At 39.2% G+C, this 23251-nt stretch overlaps 1 protein-coding gene across 1 annotated transcript in view; it reads right to left on the bottom strand.

The window, feature by feature from the left end:
• Window positions 1-10125: 10125 nt before the first annotated feature.
• The window catches only part of CACNA2D3 (calcium voltage-gated channel auxiliary subunit alpha2delta 3), a 748342-nt gene continuing 735216 nt past the window's right edge, over window positions 10126-23251 (bottom strand). The window contains exons 34-36 of the mRNA XM_036739688.1: window positions 15720-15832; window positions 15262-15344; window positions 10126-10489 (exon numbers count right to left, since the gene is read on the bottom strand). Coding sequence (XP_036595583.1) covers window positions 10397-10489; window positions 15262-15344; window positions 15720-15832 — 289 coding nt within the window. The 3' untranslated portion in view covers window positions 10126-10396. The remainder of the gene's footprint in view (window positions 10490-15261; window positions 15345-15719; window positions 15833-23251) is intronic.

Genomic DNA, 23251 nt, shown 5'->3' on the forward strand with positions numbered 1-23251 from the left:
TAACTATTTGTCCAACCTTATTTTCCCTAACATTCATACTTTTTTCCCCTCGAAAGCCATTCATTTCCTTTAGAAGCCCTTTGACCTCTGTGTATTAGGAGGGCAGAGTTTATAATCTCAAAGAGGATCATAAACATGTCTGAAAGGTTCGGAACCACCAGATATAAGAAACTCTCAAAGTAGAAGGCAGAAGAATCAAAACATATATTTAGACTCCACAGTAACCAACCCATGAACCAGCAACCCCATTTTGATATATTGATCAAAAGCTTCCAGGCCCAATAAGTACGCCTTGAAAGAGTAACCAGGAGGCCACAGAGAAGCATGATTGTGTAAAGCAAAATCATGCTTCCCCCTCTATGGCAAAAAGATTACCCACTGGCTTCAAGTCCTTGTTCAGCTTCCTCCCGTAGGTCAGCTCTGCTACTGGCAGCTCCTGCTTCAGCTGTGGCTGTGGCTGTAGCTATAGCAGCCTCTGGCTCCAACGGGAGCTGCTTTTAACCATCCGGCTTCTGCGGGGGTGTAAGGTACGCTGGGGAAAGCACAGGTTCTTTCAATCTGCTTAAGCAAGGTGAAGGGGTTGACCAGGAAAGCACAGGTTCTTTCCATCAGCTTAAGCAAGGTGAAGGGGTTGACCAGGAAAGCACAGGTTCTTTCCATCAGCTTAAGCAAGGGAAGCAAGGTGAAGGGGCCGACAAGCTTACTCCAGTCCAACATACAAACAGCATTCAGTTCAGGGGAAAAAGCCAAACTAGTCAAGGGCACTTGTTGACTAAGTGCTAAGGAGCCCATTTTTGGTTGCCAACACACCTCTGTGATTATTATTTCATGCTATTTCTTCATACGAGAAAAGAACTCCCATTTAATAACCTGATTAAAACCTAGTCTTCCATAAGGCCAACTCATAGGATTATCTATTTATTTCTAAAAGGGAATTTATAAATAATCTAATCTAACCTTATGTTTCAGATTAGAAAACCCAGGGTTGGTAACTTGCTTATATTCAAAAAGCTGGTAAATGTCAGATGTGAGATTTGAACCTCAGTATTTCTTGGTCTTCTAAACTGGTACTCTAGCCATTAGACTCTGGTATGTTTTAAATCTTCAATCACACCTTTTCTTAGAAGTCTTCCTTGACTAGATTAGCCCACACAGCTCTTTCTCTTTTATTTATAATGAGCATAATTCCAATTAAATTAAAATCAACAAATATCAGTTGAGCTTCAACTCTATGCCAGACCCTGTCCTCAGCACCTGGGAGATACAGGCCAAAGGAAAAACAAACTCTGCCCTGAAGGGAGTTGAAGAGGGAGAAACAACATGTACACAGACAAATACATATACATTCTGTATAAAACCAAATCCGAAGTGACTCTGGGATGGATGCTGACAATGCAGGAGATAGAAAAGGACTTCTGTGAGTGATGACAACAGGACTGAGGCTTGATAGGACAACTGAGCTCTGATCATGGTTGAACAGAAGAAAGGAAAAAGAATAGATTGAGGAGAGTGGTAATGGGTACTCTTTGATCCTGTTGAGTTTGAGACACCAACGTGGCATCCCTCCAACCAGATCATACAATTGTGAGGGGCTGGGCTTGGACTTAGAGCTTAGGAGAGCAATTAGCAATGTTGAACACATAGTACCCTCTCAATAATACCTTATATTTTTCATTCCTCCTCCACTTTCCCTTCTGTCTCCCCTTCCCTTTCCCCTCTCCTTTCTCCTCCTCTTCCCCTTCCTGTTCCTCCTCCTCTCTCTTTTCTCCTCCTTTCTTTTCTCCATCAGTGAGCAAGCATTTTATTAAAAACTCTGTCTAGTCATTGTGCTATGTGCTGGGGGTGAAAAATGCAATCCATGCTTTGGTCTTATTCTCCCAACACCCATCCATATTTGAAGGTTGGGTTCTCAGAGGGAAGCTACAACTCTCCCCACTCCTTAGGGGTTATAGGGATTCATCTGAGAGCCTGGGCATGATCTAATGCTACATAGCTCCTGAGCTCCAACTGCTGTGTGTCTCTCCAATGATGATCAGTTATTATCAATTACCAAGAGAGATTTAATTAACTTTCAGAAAGGATTGTACTAAGAGAGTAAGAACAATTGGTACAAAATACACCTTGACCCCTCATCCTCACCAAACTGATAATGTATGTTTCAATATGTACATATAGGGTATAGGACATAACACATACAAACTTAGAGCATGAAATATGGCAAAGGCGAAAATGTGTGTGTGTGTGTGTGCATGTATGTGTGTGTGTGATATTCATAGTTCTTGGAATTGCTTTCCTCCTCCTCGTGGGGTCCTCACATAGTTCCCTTTATGGCTAGTGTAGCTTTTTTGTAGATTCCTCCCAGAGTCCTAAAGCTGCCTTTCCTTAGTGTGTCTAATTTGTCCCTAGCTCCGGGCACAGAGAATGCCATTAGCTGTCTAGGGACACTACTAGCATACCCATGGCAAGTTCAATTTTTCTATATCTTTTCAAGTTCACAAAATCTTCCTCTGCTTCATGGTAGAAGGAGGAGCCCAAGGTTCTTCTCATCACCCACCTCACAAATGTGTCTGGAATAGCTTCTATCACCAAAGAGGGCAAATTTTGAAATACTGCAATACAAATTGACTTACTCTTTTGTGCAAAACCTACCAGTCCTGGCTGAGTCTCTTCAGCCACTCCCAATATGCTTCCTGTGTAGAATCATTTCATTTCATCCAATACCTTGGAGTACAATACCCTTTCCCTACTTGGATATCTAGGTTAGTTGAATTTTGTTCAAAGCCTTTCAATGAATGACACATTAGGTATACTGATAGAGATATTAAGGTATAGGATCATATTCTCCTGGAAGAGACAATTTCTAGGCAAATGCATGGTGGCTACCATATGGATGAAAGAAATGCTCAGAGGGGAGGAGGTGGGGGACTGGAAAGGCCTTGTATAGAAGGGGAGATTTGATCAGAGTCTTAAAGGAAAACAAGGAAGCTAGGAGCCAGAGGTGATTAGGGAGAACATTCCAGGCAGGGGGGTGATCAGGGCAAAGTCAAGGAAATAGGAGATGAATGCCCATAGCAAAGAGGCAGCATTGCTGGCCAGTAACATGTGTGGAAGGGAACAAAGCTTAGGAAGACTGGCAAGGCAAAAAAGTCTTGTATTGTAAAGGACATTGACTACCAAACGAAGGATTCAGATATTCTATTTGATGTGGCCTTGAAGAGAGAATCGCTGTATGGTCCTAAGTAAGAGGACGATGCAACAAGATGTGGGCTTTGGCAGCTGGGAGGAGGATTGGCTGGGGTAGGGAGGGCCTTGGGACAGGGAGAACGGGGGGAAGGTTATTGCTATAGGCCTAGCAAGAGCTGATGAGAGCCAAAGAAGGGTAACAGCGATAAAGTTTAAGAAGCCTGAAGAGGTTGGAAAGGCCAAGGTGAAGATCTTCAAATGCTAAATATAGAACTGCCGATTTGATCCCAGAATTAATATGGAGACACTGAAGTTTATTGAACAGGGGTGGAACGTGGAAAGATCTGCACTTTAGGAAAACTTATTTTGGCAGCTGGGTGAAGTATGTATTGGAGCAGGAAGGAGCTTGAGACAAGAAAACTCCTTCTTCCTCCTTCACCACTTCCTCCTTTCTGTCTTCTTTTTTTCCTTCATGGCTTCCTCCTCTTCTTCTCCTTTTCTGTTCCTTTTTCCTTCTTTTCCTCTTTCACTTTCTTCTTCCTCAGAGTCATCCTCATCATGAAGCATTTGTTGGATCCTACTATGTGCAAAGTTCTGAGCTAGATGCCAAGGATACCAATATTTTTGAAGACATAGGCCCTACAAGCCAGTCAAGGACCGAGCTAGTACATATCAATACAATCTGAGGCCATCCAGGGAAAGTTGGGTAGAACCCAATGTAAACTGTGATCCTGTCCAAATTTCCTCTTTCTTTCTTGGCAAGCTCCTCTCTGCCTTTTTGGAGCAGAGAGCCATCCTTCCCATGTTCTCCTGGGGCTGGGCTTTTAGGTCTAAACCTGCCAATGAGCTAGCCAGTGAGACCGCCACTGCAAAGCCGTTCGGTGACTGGGGAGGGTGCACAGGGACAATTACTTTTGAAAGGTTTGACCATGTGGGTGTGTGGTTTGGATTGAGGGAGGAAGTGGGGAATGTGGTTAAGGAGCATGCACAAGGAAAAGGGGAAGAAGGGATTGAGACATGGGGCCGAAAAGTAGGGATGATAGTGCAGTTAAAATGGGGAAAGGAAAAATACAAGCAGGCTTTCTGCCACCCATCCCAAAGCCTCTAATTATATACTGTCTTTGTTTCTCTGGCAACTGAGGCAGGGGCTGGGAATGACAGGGACACTGGAGTTGTTTCCTTGGCAAAGAGGCCTGGTAACAAACACATGCCCCTCACTAATGTTGGCCTTCCCCAGATTGGTCCATGCTTCCTTCCCTTGAATAGTATGCTGAACGGGTGGCCACAGCATTCCAATGAATGCACTATGTCAGACCTAATTGGTTGGGTAACTGATCATTGGTTTGGAAACGTCATAGAATCAGGAAAAAGATCACACAATTATAAATTTAGACATTGAGAGACTCTTAGGGGGTCATTTGGTCCAATGACTCCATTCATTTTACACAACAGAAAATGATGACCCAGAAAAAGATAGTGACTTGCCCAAGGTCACACATAAGTATTGGATTCAGGGAGGAAAGGCAAAATTGGAGCTCATTTTTTTTAAATGCTAAAATTGTCTTTACATGTAATTGGGGGAAAATAAAATATTAAAAAATAAAATGTTCTTCATAAAAAATGAGCTGGAGGTGGGGCAGAGCCAAGATGGTGGCTGAAAAGCAGGGACTTGCCTAAAGCTCTCTCCTGGGATCCTCCAAACACTTATAAAATGGCTCTGAACCAATTCTAGAACTGCATAACCCATGAAATAGCAGAGGGAAGCAGGGCTCCAGCCCAGGACAGCCTGAATGTTTGCTGGGTAAGGTCTATTGCATGGAGCTGGGAGAAGAACAGAGAAGAGCAGAGTCCAGCATGGGCTTCACCCAGATCAACCAGGTGAGGAGCCAGGCAGAACAGGCCCTAGCAACCTGAATCAGTGAGCTATGGCAGTTACCAGACTTCTCAACCCACAAACACCAAAGACAACAGAGAAGGTCAGTGGGAAAAACTGCGGGGACAGAGTGAAAGGAGTTTGAGGTTTGGCCACAACCCTGGGGGGTGGCAGAGGTGGTACAGCTCTGAGGTTGCTTCCAGAGCTACAGCTTGCAGTTGCTTCAGGCCCCAGGCCCACCTGGTGGGAGAAATTAAGTGGCGGATCAGAGCAGGAGTACAGAGTCTGCTTAGATCTGAGTCACGGTCTGGCTTGGCGGTTCTTGGGGGAGGAGGAGCACTGGTGTGGCAGAGCTTGCTGTGTAGAAATAGCTCGGATAACAACAGCATAGCCACTCAAACTTGGGACAAAGTACTCTCTACTCTACAAGTAGTCATACCCCGACAAAAAAACTCAAGGGTCAAGTAGTTGGCTGGGAACATGGCCAGGCAGAGAAAATGGACTCAGATTCAGACTCAGACTTCGGAATCTTTCTTTGCTAACAAAGAAGACCAAAACATACAGCCAGAAGAATTCAACAAAGTCAAAGACCCTACATCAAAAGCCTCCAAGAAAAACATGAACTGGTCTCATGCCATGGAAGAGCTCAAAAAGGATTTGGAAAAGCAAGTTAGAGAAGTAGAGGAAAAATTGGGAAGAGAAATGAGAGTGATGAGAGAAAACCATGAAAAACAAGTCAATGACTTGCTCAAAGAGACCCATAAAACAATACTGAAGAAAATAACACCTTAAAAAATAAACTTAAATGGCAAAAGAGCTCCAAAAAGCCAATTAGGAGAAGAATACCTTGAAAGGCAAAATTAGCCAAATGGAAAAGGAGGTCCAAAAGACCACTGAAGAAGATACTACCTTAAAAATGAAACTGGAGCAAGTGGAAGCTAGTGACCTTATGAGAAATCAAGATATTATCAAACAGAACCAAAGGAATGAAAAAATGGAAGATAATGTGACAAATATCATTGGAGAGATTATTTAAATAAAATTTGGACTACCTGAAAGCCATGATCTAAAAAGAGCCTAGATATCATCTTTCAAGAAATTATCAAGGAAAACTGCCCTGATATTCTAGAGACAGAGGGTAAAATAGAAATTGAAAGAATCTACTAATTGCCTCCTGAAAAAGATCCCAAAAAGAAAACTCCTAGGAATATTGTCGCCAAATTCCAGAGATCCCAGATCAAGGAGAAAATACTACAAGCAGCCAGAAAGAAACAATTTCAGCAGTGTAGAAACATAACCAGCATAATACAAGATCTAGCAGCTTCTACCTTAAGGGATTGAAGGGTTTGGAATATGATATTCCGGAGGTCAATGGAGCTAGGATTAAAACCAAGAATCACCTACCCAGCAAAACTGAGTATTATGCTCCAAGGCAAAGTATGGATTTTCAACAAAATAGAGGACTTTCAAGCTTTCTCAGTGAAAAGACCAGAGCTGGATGGAAAATTTGGCTTTCAAGCACAAGAATCAAGAGAAGCATGAAAAGGTAAACAAGAAAGAGAAATCATAAGGGACTTACTAAAGTTGAACTGTTTTGTTTACAATCCTACATGGAAAGATGATGTGTATAATTCATAAGACCTCATTATTAGGGTGGCTGTAGGGAATACACAGACACACACACACACACACACACATATACATATATACATATATATGTATATATATATATATATATAGAGAGAGAGAGAGAGAGAGAGAGAGAGAGAGAGAGAGAGAGACAGAGACAGAGAGACAGAGACAGAGAAAGAGAGACAGACAGACAGAGAGACAGAGGGCACCAGGTGAGTTGAATATGAAGGGATGATATCTTAAAAAATAAAATCAAATTAAGGGATGAGAGAGGAATATATTGAGAGAGGGAGAAAAGGAAAGATAGAATGGGGTAAACTGTCTCACATAAAAGTGGAAAGAAAAAGCAGTTTTGTAGGAAGGGAAGAGGGGGCAGGTGAGGAGGAATGAGTGAATGTTGCTCTCATTGGATTTGACCTGAGGAGGGAATAACATACACACTCAATTGGGTATCTTACCCCACAGGAAAGAAAGAGGAAGGAGATAAAAAGGGGGGAAGATAGAAGGGAGGGCAGATAGGGGAGGAGGTAATCAAAAGCAAACACTTTTGAAAAGTGACAGGGTCAAGGGAGAAAATTAAATAAAGGGGGATAGGATAGGAAGGAGCAAAATATACTTAGTTTTTCACAACATGAGTGTTGTAGAAGGGTTTTGCATAATGATACACTTGTGGCCCATATTGAATTGCTTACCTTCTTAGGGAGGTTGGGTGGGGAGGGAAGAGGGTAGAGAATTTGGAACGAAAAGTTTTAAAAGCAGATTTTCAAAAAAAGAGTTTTTGCATGCAAAAACTAAGAAATAAGATATACAGGCAATGGGGCATCAAAATCTATCTGGCCATACAAGAAAGTAAGGGCAAAGAGGATGGGGGAGGGGAGTGGGGTGATAGAAGGGAGGGCTGACTGGGGAATGTAGAAATCAGAGTATATGCCATCTAGGAGTGCGTGGGAGGGTAGAAATGGGGAGAAAATTTGTAATTGAAACTCTTGTGAAAATCAATGCTGAAAACTAAAAATATTAAATAAATAAATAATGACCTAAAAGCCAAAAAAAAAAAAAAGAAAAAGAAAAAAATGAGCTGGAGAAGTAAATAGCAAAGTATTCCAGTGTCTTTGCCAAGAAAACACCAAATGGGGTCATGAAGAGGCAGATGTGACTGAAGAACAACAGATTGTAAAGAGCTTTCACTGCTAGGAGTATTTATGCATCATCTCAGGTAACAGGGAGCCCTTGTATTTTAGGAAAATCACTTTGGAAATTTGTGTACTATGGATGGAATTGGGAAAACCTTGTGGCAAAGAGACAAGTTCAAAGGTTACTTTAGTAATAGTACAGCTGACAGGAGATGAGGACCTATACCAGCATGGTGACTGCATGAGTAAAGGGACACAGGCACAGTAGTAAAGAGATGCCGTGAAAGTAGAAATATCATGAATTGACAGTGGATTAGATAGGTCAGCTTTGTTAAAGGGGCACACTGAGGATGTCACCTTGGTTGTGAAGCTGGGTGACTGGAAGGATTATGATACTCTTAAGAACATGGGGAATTTTGGAATATACAAGGATTTGTAGTGGGGGGATGTAGTTCTGTTTTGGACATGTTGGTATTCATATGATACTTGGTTTGAGATATGGAAGACAGATAGTGATATAGGACTGAAGGTCAGGAGAGAGCCTAAGACTGGGATATACAACTGATGATCATCTGCATAGATATGACAATTAAACTCCAAAGAACTAATGAGAACATCAAACAAGATACTGGGAAAAGAGAAGAGATTCAGGATAGAGCCCTGGGGAACACTCACAATTAGTGATCTGGAGAAAGATCCAACAAGGAAAACTGACTATGTCAGAGGTGGAATTTTAACCCTGGGTCTTCCTGGCTGTGGGTATGCTATGCAGCCTCTCTAGGAGCTATTATTTTCCTCATTTAGCTCTGAAGGGAATTTTTTTTTAATTTTATCACTACACAAGAAAAATCAAATCATAGACTCATAAAATTGGATGAGACATTGGCTTGGCTAAATGAATGGTAAGGTCCCTTCCAGACTTGAATCATTGATATTAGGATTTGACTTTACTTTTCAATAATGAAACTGTGAGAACTATTGTCTTATATGTAGGACCTAAGTTTTATAATGGTTAGGAGGAGCTGGGTCTTTTCATCATTCATACATCGGTGTCAACTTTGCCTCCCAGGCATGGAGACACATGACGGTCCAGTGTTAAGGAAGGAAGGCACCTTTAGTTACTCTCTTCATTACTATTCTCTTACTTCTGTGAAGGGTAAATACACACACACACACACACACATATACACACTATACACACATACATATATGTGTGTTTATATATATGCGTGTGTGTGTGTGTATATATATATATATATATATATATATATTTAAAATATAAACACTAAACGAATTCTTGTAAGTAGGTATGTCTCTTAAGCTGAAGCACTCGATAAGATTGTTGATTCTCAGGCAGGCAGAACTGCGTTCAGGTCTTACCAATTCGACTTACTAGCTGGGTCACCCTGAGCGAGCCATTCATCTATACAACGCAATGAGTAAGAACTCATAGAGTTGCTGTGAGGCTCCAATGAGATAACATGCGAATCACTTTTCAAAATTTACCTTAATAATCATTGTTATGTTCTCCTGTGTTTTTGAATGTACAAAACGTCCTTAACAATTGTGGTCAACATTCCAATGCTTTGGTTCCTTTTGGAGTATATTCCAGCTACCAGCATCAGTGAATCTTTCTTAAAAGGACTTTTTAAAGTCAACATGATAAAAGCTATGGTTATAACTTCTAACCATTGCATTTTATTTTATGGAATAAAGCTTTTTGCTCTTTAGCTGAGTGGAAGATGTTGGTTTAAATGCACCCCTGGCAGTTTTTAGCTGTACGACCCTTTGGGCCTCAGTTTCCCCATCTCTCCAAGAGGTGCTTAATGATAATTGATACAGTCAATAGTTGCTTTGAGGCTCCAGAGAGATAATACATACAAAATGTCCTGTGGCTTTTGAAACACTTATGACTTGTTAACTCAACACCCATCTGTGATGACATCAAGGACAGTCTTCCTTTCATTCGTGTAGACCCCAGCTCATCCATGCCTGTCTATCCTGTCTGCCTGGTCCACAGCCTTTCATTAATTTGCTAATGAGAGTCCACTCAAGTTATTGGCAGACTTCTTTGCATTATCTTGCTATTGTCAGGCTATTAATGGCTCATGTGGGCCAATCCAAGTTCTGCCTGCCCTTGCCACAAGAACAGATCAGCTCCTAATTAGTAGGTTGGTGTGAGCAATTTGATTTTCTTAAATGGATACTTTATGAAACATTGCAATACTCACTTCAGACAAGGTGACTATGATTTTAATATACTTTATTTAAAAAGTACACAGGTGTAAATTGGTGTCAATGGGACAAAGCAGAGAAGGACCACCACCTGTCTATCAATTGCTGTCCTGTTTTTGATGAAGTGAGATTATCATACGGCAAATGCACATTTGCATGACTGGCAAAGTAAAAAGATAACCTTTTGTTCTTGACATATTGTTAAGAGTTTATATCACGCACAGTTAAAATCATGAAATGCTGATGGTTGGACTATATTTCATGTTGTCTATGTTGCACCATATTTCAGTTCACAGTTTATCCATGTAATTAGCATGCCAAGGGAACAAACCAGGCCGTGTCACCTTGAGAAAAGCGTCAGAAGCAGCGGGCTCAGAAGGAGGAGAGGCTTGGCACAGAGGCCCAGGGCTCCCCCACATTCTCTTGCATTTTCCTAAAGGAAAAGACATAAGGATGCCATTTGGTTAGCTTGGAAGTGTCTGAAATGCCTCAGTAATTTCCAAGGCACACTCTGGACTCTATTGGCAAAGTCAACACAGTACTCTCCAGGGAGGCACCTCATACTGCAATACTGACTTTTCTCTCTTTCTTTCAGGTGTTGCCATGGCTAACAAAATGGTTACCCAGTGACCAGACTGCAAGGAATGGGTCCCTCTAGACTTAGGAAGACTGGGTCTTAGACAGCAGACACAGTCTGGCACAAGCATATACCACCATCTTTTCCAACTGGGTATGACCCTCCAGAGTTTGCATTCCAACCTATAGCTTTTCAGAACCCCAGGCCACCACCATGATGAATAGGACATTTAAGATTTAATAATGCAGTGAAATATGTTTGTCTGTACCTCACTGGGCTCTAGAAGGGAAATTTTGAATTTACATAAATGTCTCAGATAGCTTAAATCAGTGTTCATGTACTGTTAAACTTTAAGAAGAGAAGCTTCTATGGTAAATAAAATAAAATAAAACAAAACAAAATGATATAAACAAATTCTACTTGCGCTTCATAGATTGACTATCTATTAAAGACAGGAGTAAGGGCTGGGGCGAGTCTTCGATTGTTCTCTTTCAAATTACTAACCTTTTGAACCATTTACTTTCAGATACATGTAATAGAATAAGACCAGGAAATAGGACAGGGTTAGGATTTGGAGAAACTTGTAGATATTAGAAACAAATGTCAACTGAGAAAACACAATCTATTGTGTTAGAAATAACCAACTAGGAAAAGGTGATTTTAACATATATCTTAGACTATATACCTCAGCAAATTCTAGCAGGATGATGATCTTAAACTTTTTTAAAAAACTATAAAGAGATTAAAAATGAAATTATGGAGGGGAGAACTTTAAACAAATTTAAGTAAATACAATGAATATTAGGAGACAGTTGGGTTTGAACATACTTAAATAAGTAAAATATTATATAACAAAAGCAATATAAGTAAATTCATAGAAGAATATGTTTACCACTATGACAGCTAAAAAAATGAAGCTATATCAGGAAATCACTTTTTAAAATCACAGTAGTATCTCCCAGATCACAGTGGACAAATGAGCAAAATAAATCAATAGACAATTGTGCAAAAAAGGGAATAAACTATCAATAACTCAAAACTTCTCCAGGCAAGTATTAATGAAAGAGACAAAAATAAAGCCATTTGATATTCCTATCTCAGAATTACCAAATTTTGGCCAAAACAATTGAAAGTAATGAAACTAAATGGGTTTGGGGAGAAACAAGTATCCTCATCCATTGCTGAAGGAACTGTAAGCTTATATTTTTCAGTAGGATAATGTGGCAGTAATTAGGGAATTTTATTAAAAAGAAATACATCTGTTGACCTCAAAATCATATTTCTAAAAATATACTCTAAAAAGTTCATTAAAAAAATGAACTATCCAAAGATTTTATATTGTAATCATATATATTCAAGAAAACTTTAGACAACCTAGATGTCCAACAATGCAAAAATGATCCAAAAAGTTATGGAACAGTTATTACGAGGAACACAAAGAATCCTGAAAAGACTGAAGGGCAGTGCATTACTATGAGAAGAGCGATGAATTTAGAGGCAAAAGATCTATTGCAAATCTGGCCTCGAACTTACTACCTATGACAACTTGGCTTAGTCACTTACCCTCCTTGGTCTCATTTTTCTCTTTTGTTCATTGAAAAGGCTGGGCTACTTTGCCTCTAAGTTTCCTCCTATGATCCTATACACTTTATGAGATAATGTAAAGTGACAAAAAGGAGAACTATAAGAATGAAACACACAGTAATGTCATGGAGAAACCCTACAGCTCATAATTGTTGAGTCAAGGCAAAATAGTATTCATCGATGGTACTAGGTATGTCAGGCAAAGATCTATGGACACACAGAGAAAATGTCTATTACTTAAATGAGTTCCAACGACAAAAATTTTAATCTATTAATGTAAAATAAAACAAAAAAAATGAAAAAAGTGAGGGCAGTTATGCTGAATCATAAACTCTTGTAGAGTAAAAGATAAAAATATTTCATTGCAAGAGAGAAAAAGATATAGTGCACAGGCATCAAATACGGTTTTACAATATCTCATAGTCTCATTGTGAGGACACAGATGATCATATAAGAAGGTATAACATAAGTCTTAACCAGGAACTAGGATGAGGGGTTAATACAAATACATGGAAATCATTATGGCAACTGAATTTATACCAAAATGGAGCATAGTTTAGTGGAGTCCCTCATGTTGGGCCCCTTTTCTTTTTGTATCCAGCTGACTATGAACATTTGAGAGGAAAAAGCAAATTTGTATGATTACTCAAAGAATCCTGATGGGGATTTGAAAGAAGAGACTAAAACGTAGTTACATTCAACAAGTGTTGCATGTAAATAATTATTGAGTGAGTTTAGTAGATATATCAATATTCAAAATTGTTTTTAAAATAAAATTAAAAATTAAATACAATTGTACTCTTCCATGGAACATTCATTGATTCCCTGTTTATAATTAATAATTGTATTATTTAGATGATGGGTTTGAGCCAGGATAGTAATTCCCATGATCCTAAGATTTGCTTTAAATCACTAGCATTTAAAGTATGCTAAGCAGTGCCAAAGGTAGAGAGTGGGACCTGGAGTTAGGAAGACCTGAGTTCAAATCTGACCTAATAAACTTGGCAGCCATGTGACTCTGAGCAAGTCACTTAACCTCTGTCTGTCACGGTTTCCTCATCTACAAAATGAAGATGATAGCAATAACAGGCTAATTTCCAGTTTTGCTGTGAGGGAAAACAAAATGAGAATATTTGTAAGGTACTTTGAAAATCTTAAATCTCTATGCAAATGCTAGTTATTAGCCTTATATTCCCCCAACTCTTCAGACTTGGAGGTCTAAGAATAGGCGAGGATCTAAAAGTGACCAGATTGTTCCAGAAGATGGTTGATTACTTGTGAAGAGTTGAGCTAATTAGTCACTGATTAACAAAGATGAGAGTACTAAAGGATGCATTTCTTCCTAACTATGTTCTCCATCATCCACACTAAAGATGGAGCTACTCCCTTGAAACACATAAGGTAGAAGTAATTTCAACTTTCTTTTGGCATGGAGTTCATACATTGGCAGTAAAGTCATCTTCCCACATGTCTATTGAGACTAATTAAAAAAGTACATATCCCATCAGTGCAGGATGGTGCTCCTTGAATACAGTAAGTGGGTGTGTTTAGGTGGGGGAGGGGGGCCACTTCTGAAGGAGAAGATCATGTGTAAATCATCTTCATGAGAATTCACAAGTTTCCAATAGGTCTAACGTAGGATAACTAGAAGGGCTGGGAGCAATGGGAGGGAGGCTTGTTTAAGTTGAAAATGGAGAATATTGAAATTCTCACATTTAGATTTCTCTGTCTTCTATCTTGATAAGAGTTTTAGAGGAAACTAAAATGAAAAAGAAAGAAAGGCAGAGTTTTTTAAGGAATGAGCAAGGGAATGGGGAAGGCATAGTTAGAACCTGGAATAATAAGAAAATGACAAAGAACATTTTTCTTTTTTTTTTCTCTCTCTCTGCTTTATCTGGATTAAATAACCAATTCAAAGATGAGGGATGGAGAGACATTCCCCTAAAGGATAATTGGTCAGATGATATAAATAATTAGTCTTTTGAAAAATGTATACTATTAATCAACAAATGAAAGGCTTTTCAGAGATTTATTTTTTTAATTTTTTTAAATCTTTGAGGTTTCATCTCACATTCCAACAAATGTCAACAATGGAGGCATCTTGGAAAGACAAATTATATGAAAGAAATATTGATGGAGTAGTGAATGGGTACAACTATTCTGGGAAGAATTATATACAAAGGAAATGACAGAATTGTAAATTTCCTTTAAATCAGACATTCCTACACTAGGTACATACCCTTCAAAGCCCCAAGATAGAAAAAATATGTGCATACGTGCATATATTACACGTATATATGTGTACATGTATATGATGTACAATACACATATATACAAAAATATATAGATTTATATAGAAATATATGATATACATATGCATATAGATATACACATACAGATACATGCATCCACATGTGTGTATGCATCTACATATATACACACATACATATGTCTATATGTGTATATATACTATATATAATGTTTAGTGTATATATGTGTGTACACACATACGCATACATACACACATACACATACACATACATATGCATATGCATATACATATACATATGCATATACATATGCATATACACTAAAAATTGGGTGATTTTAATAAACAAACTTGGACTCAATAAGAGATATGAGATTGTACCTCCTTTCTTTATAGGAGGGCACTTTGGGTTCATTTGTAATCTTGGTTAGATAATTTTGCTGAATTACTTGCCCCCATCTCTTTTTCTCTCTTTTTTTCTTTGTTTCAAGAGCTGTAAGTGGGGGAGGGGAAGCAATATATTGACAGTGAAAATGACATAACAATGTGATACAAATATTTAAGTCCCTTTCATTTTTAAGTCCTTATATTTATTTATTTGACCTCTTCTTGAAGACAAAAGGGGCCACACCTCATCAGAAGCATGTGTCTTCTGTAAGGAAGGGGTAGGAAGAGAAAGAGAATTACTTAGCCCCTGATTATTATCCCCCAATACACACACACACACACACACACACACACACACACACACACACACACTCAGGTTATGACTTACTTCAGGATGAAAGCCATGACAGGATTCTGGCCGCCTTCTGATTTTCTGTGATTTTAAGCGTTCACACTTAAGGGATTCATTATGTTTACTATAGTTAAGGAGCAATCTTAAGTATGTTACTTTTGAATACAGTTTTTGAGAGCCTAGAACTGGACATAAACTCTCTTAAGGACTTCTCCCTTAGCTCTTTCCCTTCCCCCACCCCAATGAAAGACTGAAATAGTATCTTGTGCTCTTTCCCCCTACAACTCCAGAATACTCTAGGAATTAGCCATGTAATTTGATGAATTCTGATTTACTTTAAATAATTGGATTTCATGCCAACAGCTCATCAGACCCAAAATGAGAAGGTTTTCTTTTGCTGGTTCTCCATAATTCCTTCCAATTTCACTCACAAGCAGTAGCATGTGTGAATGTGTGATTTCCGCAGGTGCTCAGGAGTGCCCAGGAAAGGATATACCTGATCTCAATTGGAGCCATGGTAATGGGTGACGCAGAATCACAGGCACATTGGTTATCGACCACCACCATGAACAGATTGCTGCTTGGGATCTGCTGAATGACAAAGGACCTGTAAAAGACAGAAAATCTCAAATTCATTGTCTTCTATCCATGAGTAAGTTTCATAAGGGAGCCATTGTTCCTTGCATCAAGATGTCAAGGACCTGCGATTTCGTTAGTGTTGGAAATCACTCCACCAATATTAAAATCTCAACCCGTCACTTATCATTCTAGAGAATTGCCTGAAGTGCTGAGAGTTGATCAATTTTCACATGGTCAGAAAACTAGCATGATTTCAATCCAGTTATTCTTAATTTAATTTCTAGCACTCTATCAGACTCTCTTAAATTGCAAACATAATGCTGGGAAATTGATGAAAAAATGGAGAAACCCTTGTCTCAACAGCTGTTTGCCTACTGGAGCCACCCTAAAAGCCCATTTCTTAGGCTCTCATATTATATCTTTTCTTTTTTCTATGCTGGAATGGAGAGTTAATGTTCAAATTCAACAAGCATAGATTTAGAGTTTATAGTAGAGAGAAAAAAAACATATGATATACCACAGCTAAAATCATAGAGATATAATACATTAAATTCAACAATTCAAACGGATTCCACTAGTACCTATTAAGTACCTGCTATGTTCTGGGCATTATATTGGGAGGTATAAATACAAGGAAAAAAAGCCACCAACTAAGTTTGTATTGCCTTTAAGGACTAAAATTCTGCTGGTGCCTTGTGAGGAGTGATGTCAGGTCCACTGAAAAGCAAATACTTTACACACACACACACACACACACACAAGCAATTTTGGCTGGAACGCAACACTAATATCTGGGGTGGTGAGAGGATCAGGACATATCTCATGCAAGAGATAGTTTGAGCTTAGTTTTGAAGAAAAGTCAGAATTCTAAGAGGAAGAAGTGAGGAGGGAATACATTCCAATCATGAGGGCCAGCTTATGCGAAACACAGAGATGAGAAATTGAACACAGTACATGAAGAACAACAGATGGTCCAGTTTGTCCATAATATAGTATATATGTGAAGGGAAAATGTACAGTAACCTTGGAAGGAAGGCTAGAACCATACTGTGAAGGACTTTAAATGCCAAACAAGAAGTCATTGTTTATTCTAGAGACAAGAGGGAAGCCCAAGAGTAAAGAGGGAATGTGACTTAACCTTTGCTTTAGAAATCTTAGGAGGCCCAAAGTATAGTAAAGAAATATGGTGTAGTTATACATGAAGTCAAAAAGCATTTATTAAGTGCCTACTACATGGTATTAACAAGTATGCAAAGTGTCAAGTGAGATAAGAGTGGGAAAAGCTGACTGGGGAAATCAAGGAGGTCTTCCTGAATGAGATGCTTTTTAAGTTGGTCTTTTAGAAATGAGTTGGGATTCCACAGGAAAGGTGGATGGGCAAAGGCATTTCACATTTAGGAAAGCAAACGAGAGAAGTCAAAGAGTCAGGAAAATGTGAAGTATGGAGAGGGAGGTGCAAGAAGAATGAGCTGTAGGCATAGATCAACATCTTACACCACATACCAAAATAAAGTTTAAATAGGTATAAGATTTGGATATAAAGCATGATAATCATAAGCAAATTAGGAGAGCAAGGAACAGTTTACTTGCCAGATCTATGGAGAATGGAAAAATTTATGACCAAACAGAAGATAAAGAAAATTATGAAATGCAAAATGGATAATTTTGATTACATTAAATTAGGTAGATTTTTGCACAAATAAAGCTAATGCAACCAAGATTGGAAGGCAAGCAGGAAGCTGGGACACAGTTTTTACAGCCACTATCTCTTACAAAGGCCTCATTTCTAAAATATATAGAGAACTGAGTCAAATTTGTAAGAATACATGTCATTCTCCAATTGATAAATGGTCAAAGGATATGAATAGGAAGTTTTCACATGAAGAAATTAAAGCTATCTGTAGTCACATAAAAATATTCTAAGTCACTATGATTAGAGAAATGCAAATTAAAGCAACTCTGAGGTACCACCTCATACCTATAAGATTGGCTGATATGACAAAACAGGAAAAGGAAAAATATTGGAGAGGATGCGAGAAAATAGGAACACTAATGCACTATTAGTGGAGTTATGAACTGATCCAACCATTCTGGAGAACAATTTGGAACTATGCCCAAAGAGCTATAAAGCTGTCCAATACTACTATAGGGCTGTATCCCAAAGAGATCATAAAAAAGGAAAAGGACCCACATGTACAAATATATTTATAGCAGCTCTTTTTGTGGTGTCCAAGAATTGGAAATTGAGAGGATGTCCATCAGTTGGGGAATGGCTATACAAGTTGTGGTATATGAGTGTAATGGAATACTATTGTTCTATGAGAAATGATGAGTAGGCGAATTTCAGAAAAACCTGAAAAGACTTAGGTGAACTGATGCTGCGTGAAGTGAGCTGAACCAGGAGAACACTGTACACAGTAACAGCAACACTGTGTGATGACCAACTCTGATAGCCTTGGCTCTTCTCAGCGATACAATTCCAAAAGACTCAAGATGGGATATGCTATCAACATCCAGAAAAAGAACTACGGAGTCTGAATGCAGATCAAAGCATGCTAGTTTCTGGGTTTTTTTTTCTTTCTTGTGTTTTTTTCCCTTTTTTGTTCTGATTCTTCTTTCACAACAAAACTAATGTGGAAATGTTTAATATGATTGTACATGTATAGCCTATATCAGATTGCGTGCCATCTTGGGGAGGGAGGCAGGGAAGGAGAAAAAAAATTAGAACTCAAAATCTTATAAAAGTGAATGTTGAAAAATATCTTTACGTGTAATTGGAAAAAATACTACTAAGAAAAAAAGAACCATTTGTCCACAGGATAGGGTATGTGGAGAAAAGGAATAGGAAATGGGGATGGAGAGATAGAGTGATGCCAGATTATAGAACACCAGAAGTCAATCAATCTCCATCTATCGATGTTATTCACCAGACAGAAATAATCTTCTTGGACAACAAGTGGCTCATTTGGACTTGTCTTTTGAAAGCCTGGTCTTAAGTAAATAGAAAAACTAAGGGCACCCAAGGTAATTTTTGCTTCATGAAACATCTCGACAAGCTAAAGGCAAAGACAAAGATACAGATCTCCTCCTTTCAAGTCCTCCATCAGATCATCCTGTTCCAGATCATTTCTGTCATCTCCTCTCATTTCATCTTCCTCTTCTCTCAATGGCCCATTGCCAGTTCTCCTTAATTTTAGTGATTTCCCTCCAAGATTAACCCCAGTTCATCCTGTCTGTATCTTATTTCTACATAGTTGTTTGTGTGTTGTTTCCTGTATTAGATTGTGAGCTCTTTGAAGACAGGGACCAGTTTTGTTTGTTTGTTTCTGCCTCTCTTTGTAGCCCCAGAACTTAGCACAATGTCTGGTGCATAGTAGCTGCTGAAGAAAAGCTAGTTAACTCATTCAGGTTTAGCCTCAGTCTACCAATGTACTGGGACTTCTCCCCCCCCATGAACTGTTAATGACCCATATCTCCATTATCATGTATCTAAGGAACAATTTTAACCCACATAGGACTTTGCAGTATAGCTATTTCAAAGGCACGGTGACATAGTAGATAGGGAGTTAGCCTCCGAGCCAGGCAGACTTGTACTGAAGTACTTCCTCTGGCACATCATATGGCCCTATGACACTAGGTCAAGCACTAAGATCTCAGTGCCACCGGACAGTTCTCAGGGATTCTAAGTTGTAGAAAAGCAGCTGACCTGCATGGGCAGAGGAACTCTTCTCTGTGGAAGTTCCTATGGCAATGAAATCACAGATCTGGTCCAAAAAACAATTATTATCATCATTTTATTATTTTTAACATTCAGGCACTGTCAAAACCAAACATTTATTAAGTGCTTACTATATGCCTGGCACTATGCTAAACTCTGGGCTCTGGTTCAAGTGCTGGTTTTAGAAAGACAGAAATAAGTAGCCCTATGCTTAAGAACCCTATATTCTTTGGAGTGGGGTGGGGGTGGAGGGCCAATGGGGATAACAAAAGCAGATACAAAATATGTGAATCCATCATTCTTCTGTTGTGTCTGACTTTCCATTTCCTCACTTGGGGTTTTGTTGGCAGAGAGTGGTTTGTCATTTCCTTCTCCAGCTCATTCTATAGAAGAGGAAACTGAGGGCACCAGTTTTAAGTGACTTGCCTAGGGTCACACAGCTAGCAAGTGTCAGAAATCAGGTTTGACTCATGAATATGAATCTTCCTGACTCCAGGTCTGGTACTCTATCCACTGTACAAGCTAGCTGCCCACAAATACAAAATATACCCAACTTAAATACAAGGTCCAGGTGGGGCTAGGTACTAGTGCTGGAATTCTCAGTGGCACAGGGGACTGAGGATGGAGGCAGAAAGAATTCAAATCCGACCTCAGATACTGTACTAGTTGTGTGACCCTGGCCAAGTCACCTAACCTCTGCCTGCCTTCGTTTCCTCATCAGTAAAATGGGGATAATAATAGCATTTACCTCCCAGGGTTATTGTGAGCATACACCGAGATAATATTTGTAAAGCACTTAGCAGTGCCTGGCACATAGTAGGCACTTAAAATGCCCATTTCATTTTCTCTTCCCTTCCTCTATCCAGTGAGTTAAGAAACTCTCTGAGGGTAGCCCAAGTAAAGCTGACTGCATCTACCTCCCACAGCTGGAAGATACTGAGGAAAAGGCTGCTTCATAAAAGCACTGGATATTCAAACCCGCGTCTGCACTTACAATCCGAGCGAGCCAACCTTCCCTGCTCTTGGCTGGTTTTCCTGCTTCCCTTCATTGTACAACACAGCACAACGACCTGACCTTGCTAAACCCTGGGTCCCTCTGCAGCGACTCACACACCAGAGGAATCTGCTCCATGACTCATATAGCAGTCGGAGCCAAGGACATCAACGTTCGGCTGCCTCCGTCAAAATCCGTCTTCTCTAAACAGAAACACCCTTGGTGCAGTGATGCCCGTACCCCAGCTGACTCTCTGGACTAAAAGCGTGGGAGCCCCATGAAATAGGGATGTGATAAGCCCTGCACTCTCTGCCTGGTTGGAGTCTCCCGCTCCACTCTACCCTGCTCCTGCCACCAATGAATTATCGCTTTCGAGGTTAAGTTCAGAGAAGCCGCTGCAGCTGTGTTGAATAAACTCAACACTTAACAGGACCAAATGCACTCTAACACTTAGGCTCAAATATATGATTGGTTTTAGGGTCATTTTAACTAATATTCAGATTGCTCCAGAATCCTTTCTTCCAGTATCCAGAGGCCAACAAGAATAGTAACTGCTGGGTTTTCTTTCAAATCATTATTTTCTGAAACCACTCAAGTTAAACATAGGAAGAAAAGACAGACTTTTTTCCTGACCTATTTGCTATCAATGAGCTTACAGTGGCTGCTAAATATCTTAACCCCGATGGAATTTTTAGCAATGATGATTATGATAATAATCTTTTTTGACTCATTTTTTTAGGGTATAGATAGAAATGTTTCAGGGCCAAGTCAATATTCTCTTAATACCCCTTTTATCGTCAAAATTGCATAGAATATCACACAGCTGGATAAAATAGCTTCTTTTCATAATTAAATAACATTATTATGATATATTAATAATATAACAATGATAATTGTAATGATAATAATATGATTTCTTCCCCCCACCCCAGCAATACAATCTAAGATCACTGAGGGAAATAACTTTGTTTTTATCTTCCTTCCTTCCTTCCTTTCTTTCTCTTTCTTCCTTTCTTCCTTCCTTTCCTTCTTTCTCTCTTTCTTTCTTTCTTTCTTTCTTTCTTTCTTTCTTTCTTTCTTTCTTTCTTTCTTTCTCTTTCTCCCTTCCTCTCTCTCTGTCCCTCTCTCTCTCTCTCTCTCAAATATACCTAGTACATATACCTAGCACAGTCCTGAAATAGAACATGTTTAATAAAGCTCACTAAATTGAAGTCCCTTCATTTTTCTGGGCCCGTTTCCTCAATTCCACAATGGAGCTAGCAATCTCTTCTTTAAGTATCTCCTGGTTGCTTGGGTGTATGCCTCTAAATATCAATTAGAAGAGTTAAGAAACATGAACATGGCTTGAAAAATATAAAGTACTCTACATGATATAAATATCGCTTTGTGGAAATCACTTAGTCAATGTTATTAAAGACAAACCTAGCAGCCTGCTTTACACGCATGGCAAGTTTCCTCATCTGTAAAATCTAGTTAAATAAGAAAAGTTTCTACCTGACAGGATTGTTTTGAGAATCAAATGAAATAATATGTTAAAGGCAGCAAATTGTGCATCACTATATAAATGCAAGCTTTTATTATTAGTACTACGTTTATTGCAGTAGATGTATTTTTAAAAAGTTTCTCTATTCCTACCCTACCCATTCATCGAATCCTATCTTCCTAGACACACACACACACACACACACACACACACTCTCCACTCCTGCCAAACCATCCTGCTTACTATTCCTTGTATGTGACATGCCATAGCCTGCCTCTACACTTTTGCTTGGGCTCAAATCCTCTCTTGCCTGCCTGCCACCTCTTAGGATGCTTAGGTCACTTCAAGGCCAAGTTTAGGAATAACTTCTACAACTGCCTTTTTTTAAATTTCCCTAAGTACAGGCCCAGCCCCCCCATTACCTCATTACTTTATTTAAATTATTTTTTAAAATAAAATGACCTTGCAGTAATTGTGTCTGTTTTGTATTGAGCAATTATGATCATGATGTTTCCCCTGGTAGAATATAAGATCCCTGAGGATAAGAGCTATTTCCTTTTTATTTTTAATCTTTGTCTTTCTAGTCACTGACATACAGTAGGTGCTCAGTAAATGCTTATTAAATTGAACTAGAGTAAATTCATTACGACTCTCTTTGGGTAAGGGAAGTTCTTTACATTCTATTTGGAAGGGGCAAAACAGTATGGCCAATACAAAGGTTTTGACAATGGAAAGATTAAATATTTTTCCATATTTTAAAAACTTACTATCTGTACATTAAAATGATTCTTTGGAGGGATCTGGGCAATGTTAGCTGGAAGTTTCTGTGCACGCTATATCTTTATGGTCCAGTGTGCAGAGTTGAACTCTATAAAGCACACCTCCAACCAGCTGGGCCAAGGAGCAGGGCTGACGTCAGCGTCATGGAGCATCTGTGCCTTGGCGGCCTTGCATGTGGGAGAATAGGGGCCCATAAAAAGGCCAGGAAGCACATTCCTGACCAGAGAATGACAACAGCAGTTTATGGGCAGGAACAGCTCAAAATAAATGAGGTCCCAAAGTGGGTGCATGTGGGGGAGGTGGGAAGAGAGGGAGGCGGTTCTGATATGTCCACTCCCAGGACTGAAACAAGCCAGTCCTTCCTTTTCCCAGAATCACAGAAAAGGAACCAGGAGGGATTGTGAGACTAAAGATGCTCACGGCTCAGTGACACATTCTGCAGGTAGGTTTCCCCACCAGTATCACATTTTGT

The sequence above is a fragment of the Trichosurus vulpecula genome, chromosome 9 (genome assembly GCF_011100635.1).
Source record: "Trichosurus vulpecula isolate mTriVul1 chromosome 9, mTriVul1.pri, whole genome shotgun sequence".
In the NCBI taxonomy this organism is placed as follows: Eukaryota; Metazoa; Chordata; class Mammalia; order Diprotodontia; family Phalangeridae; genus Trichosurus; species Trichosurus vulpecula.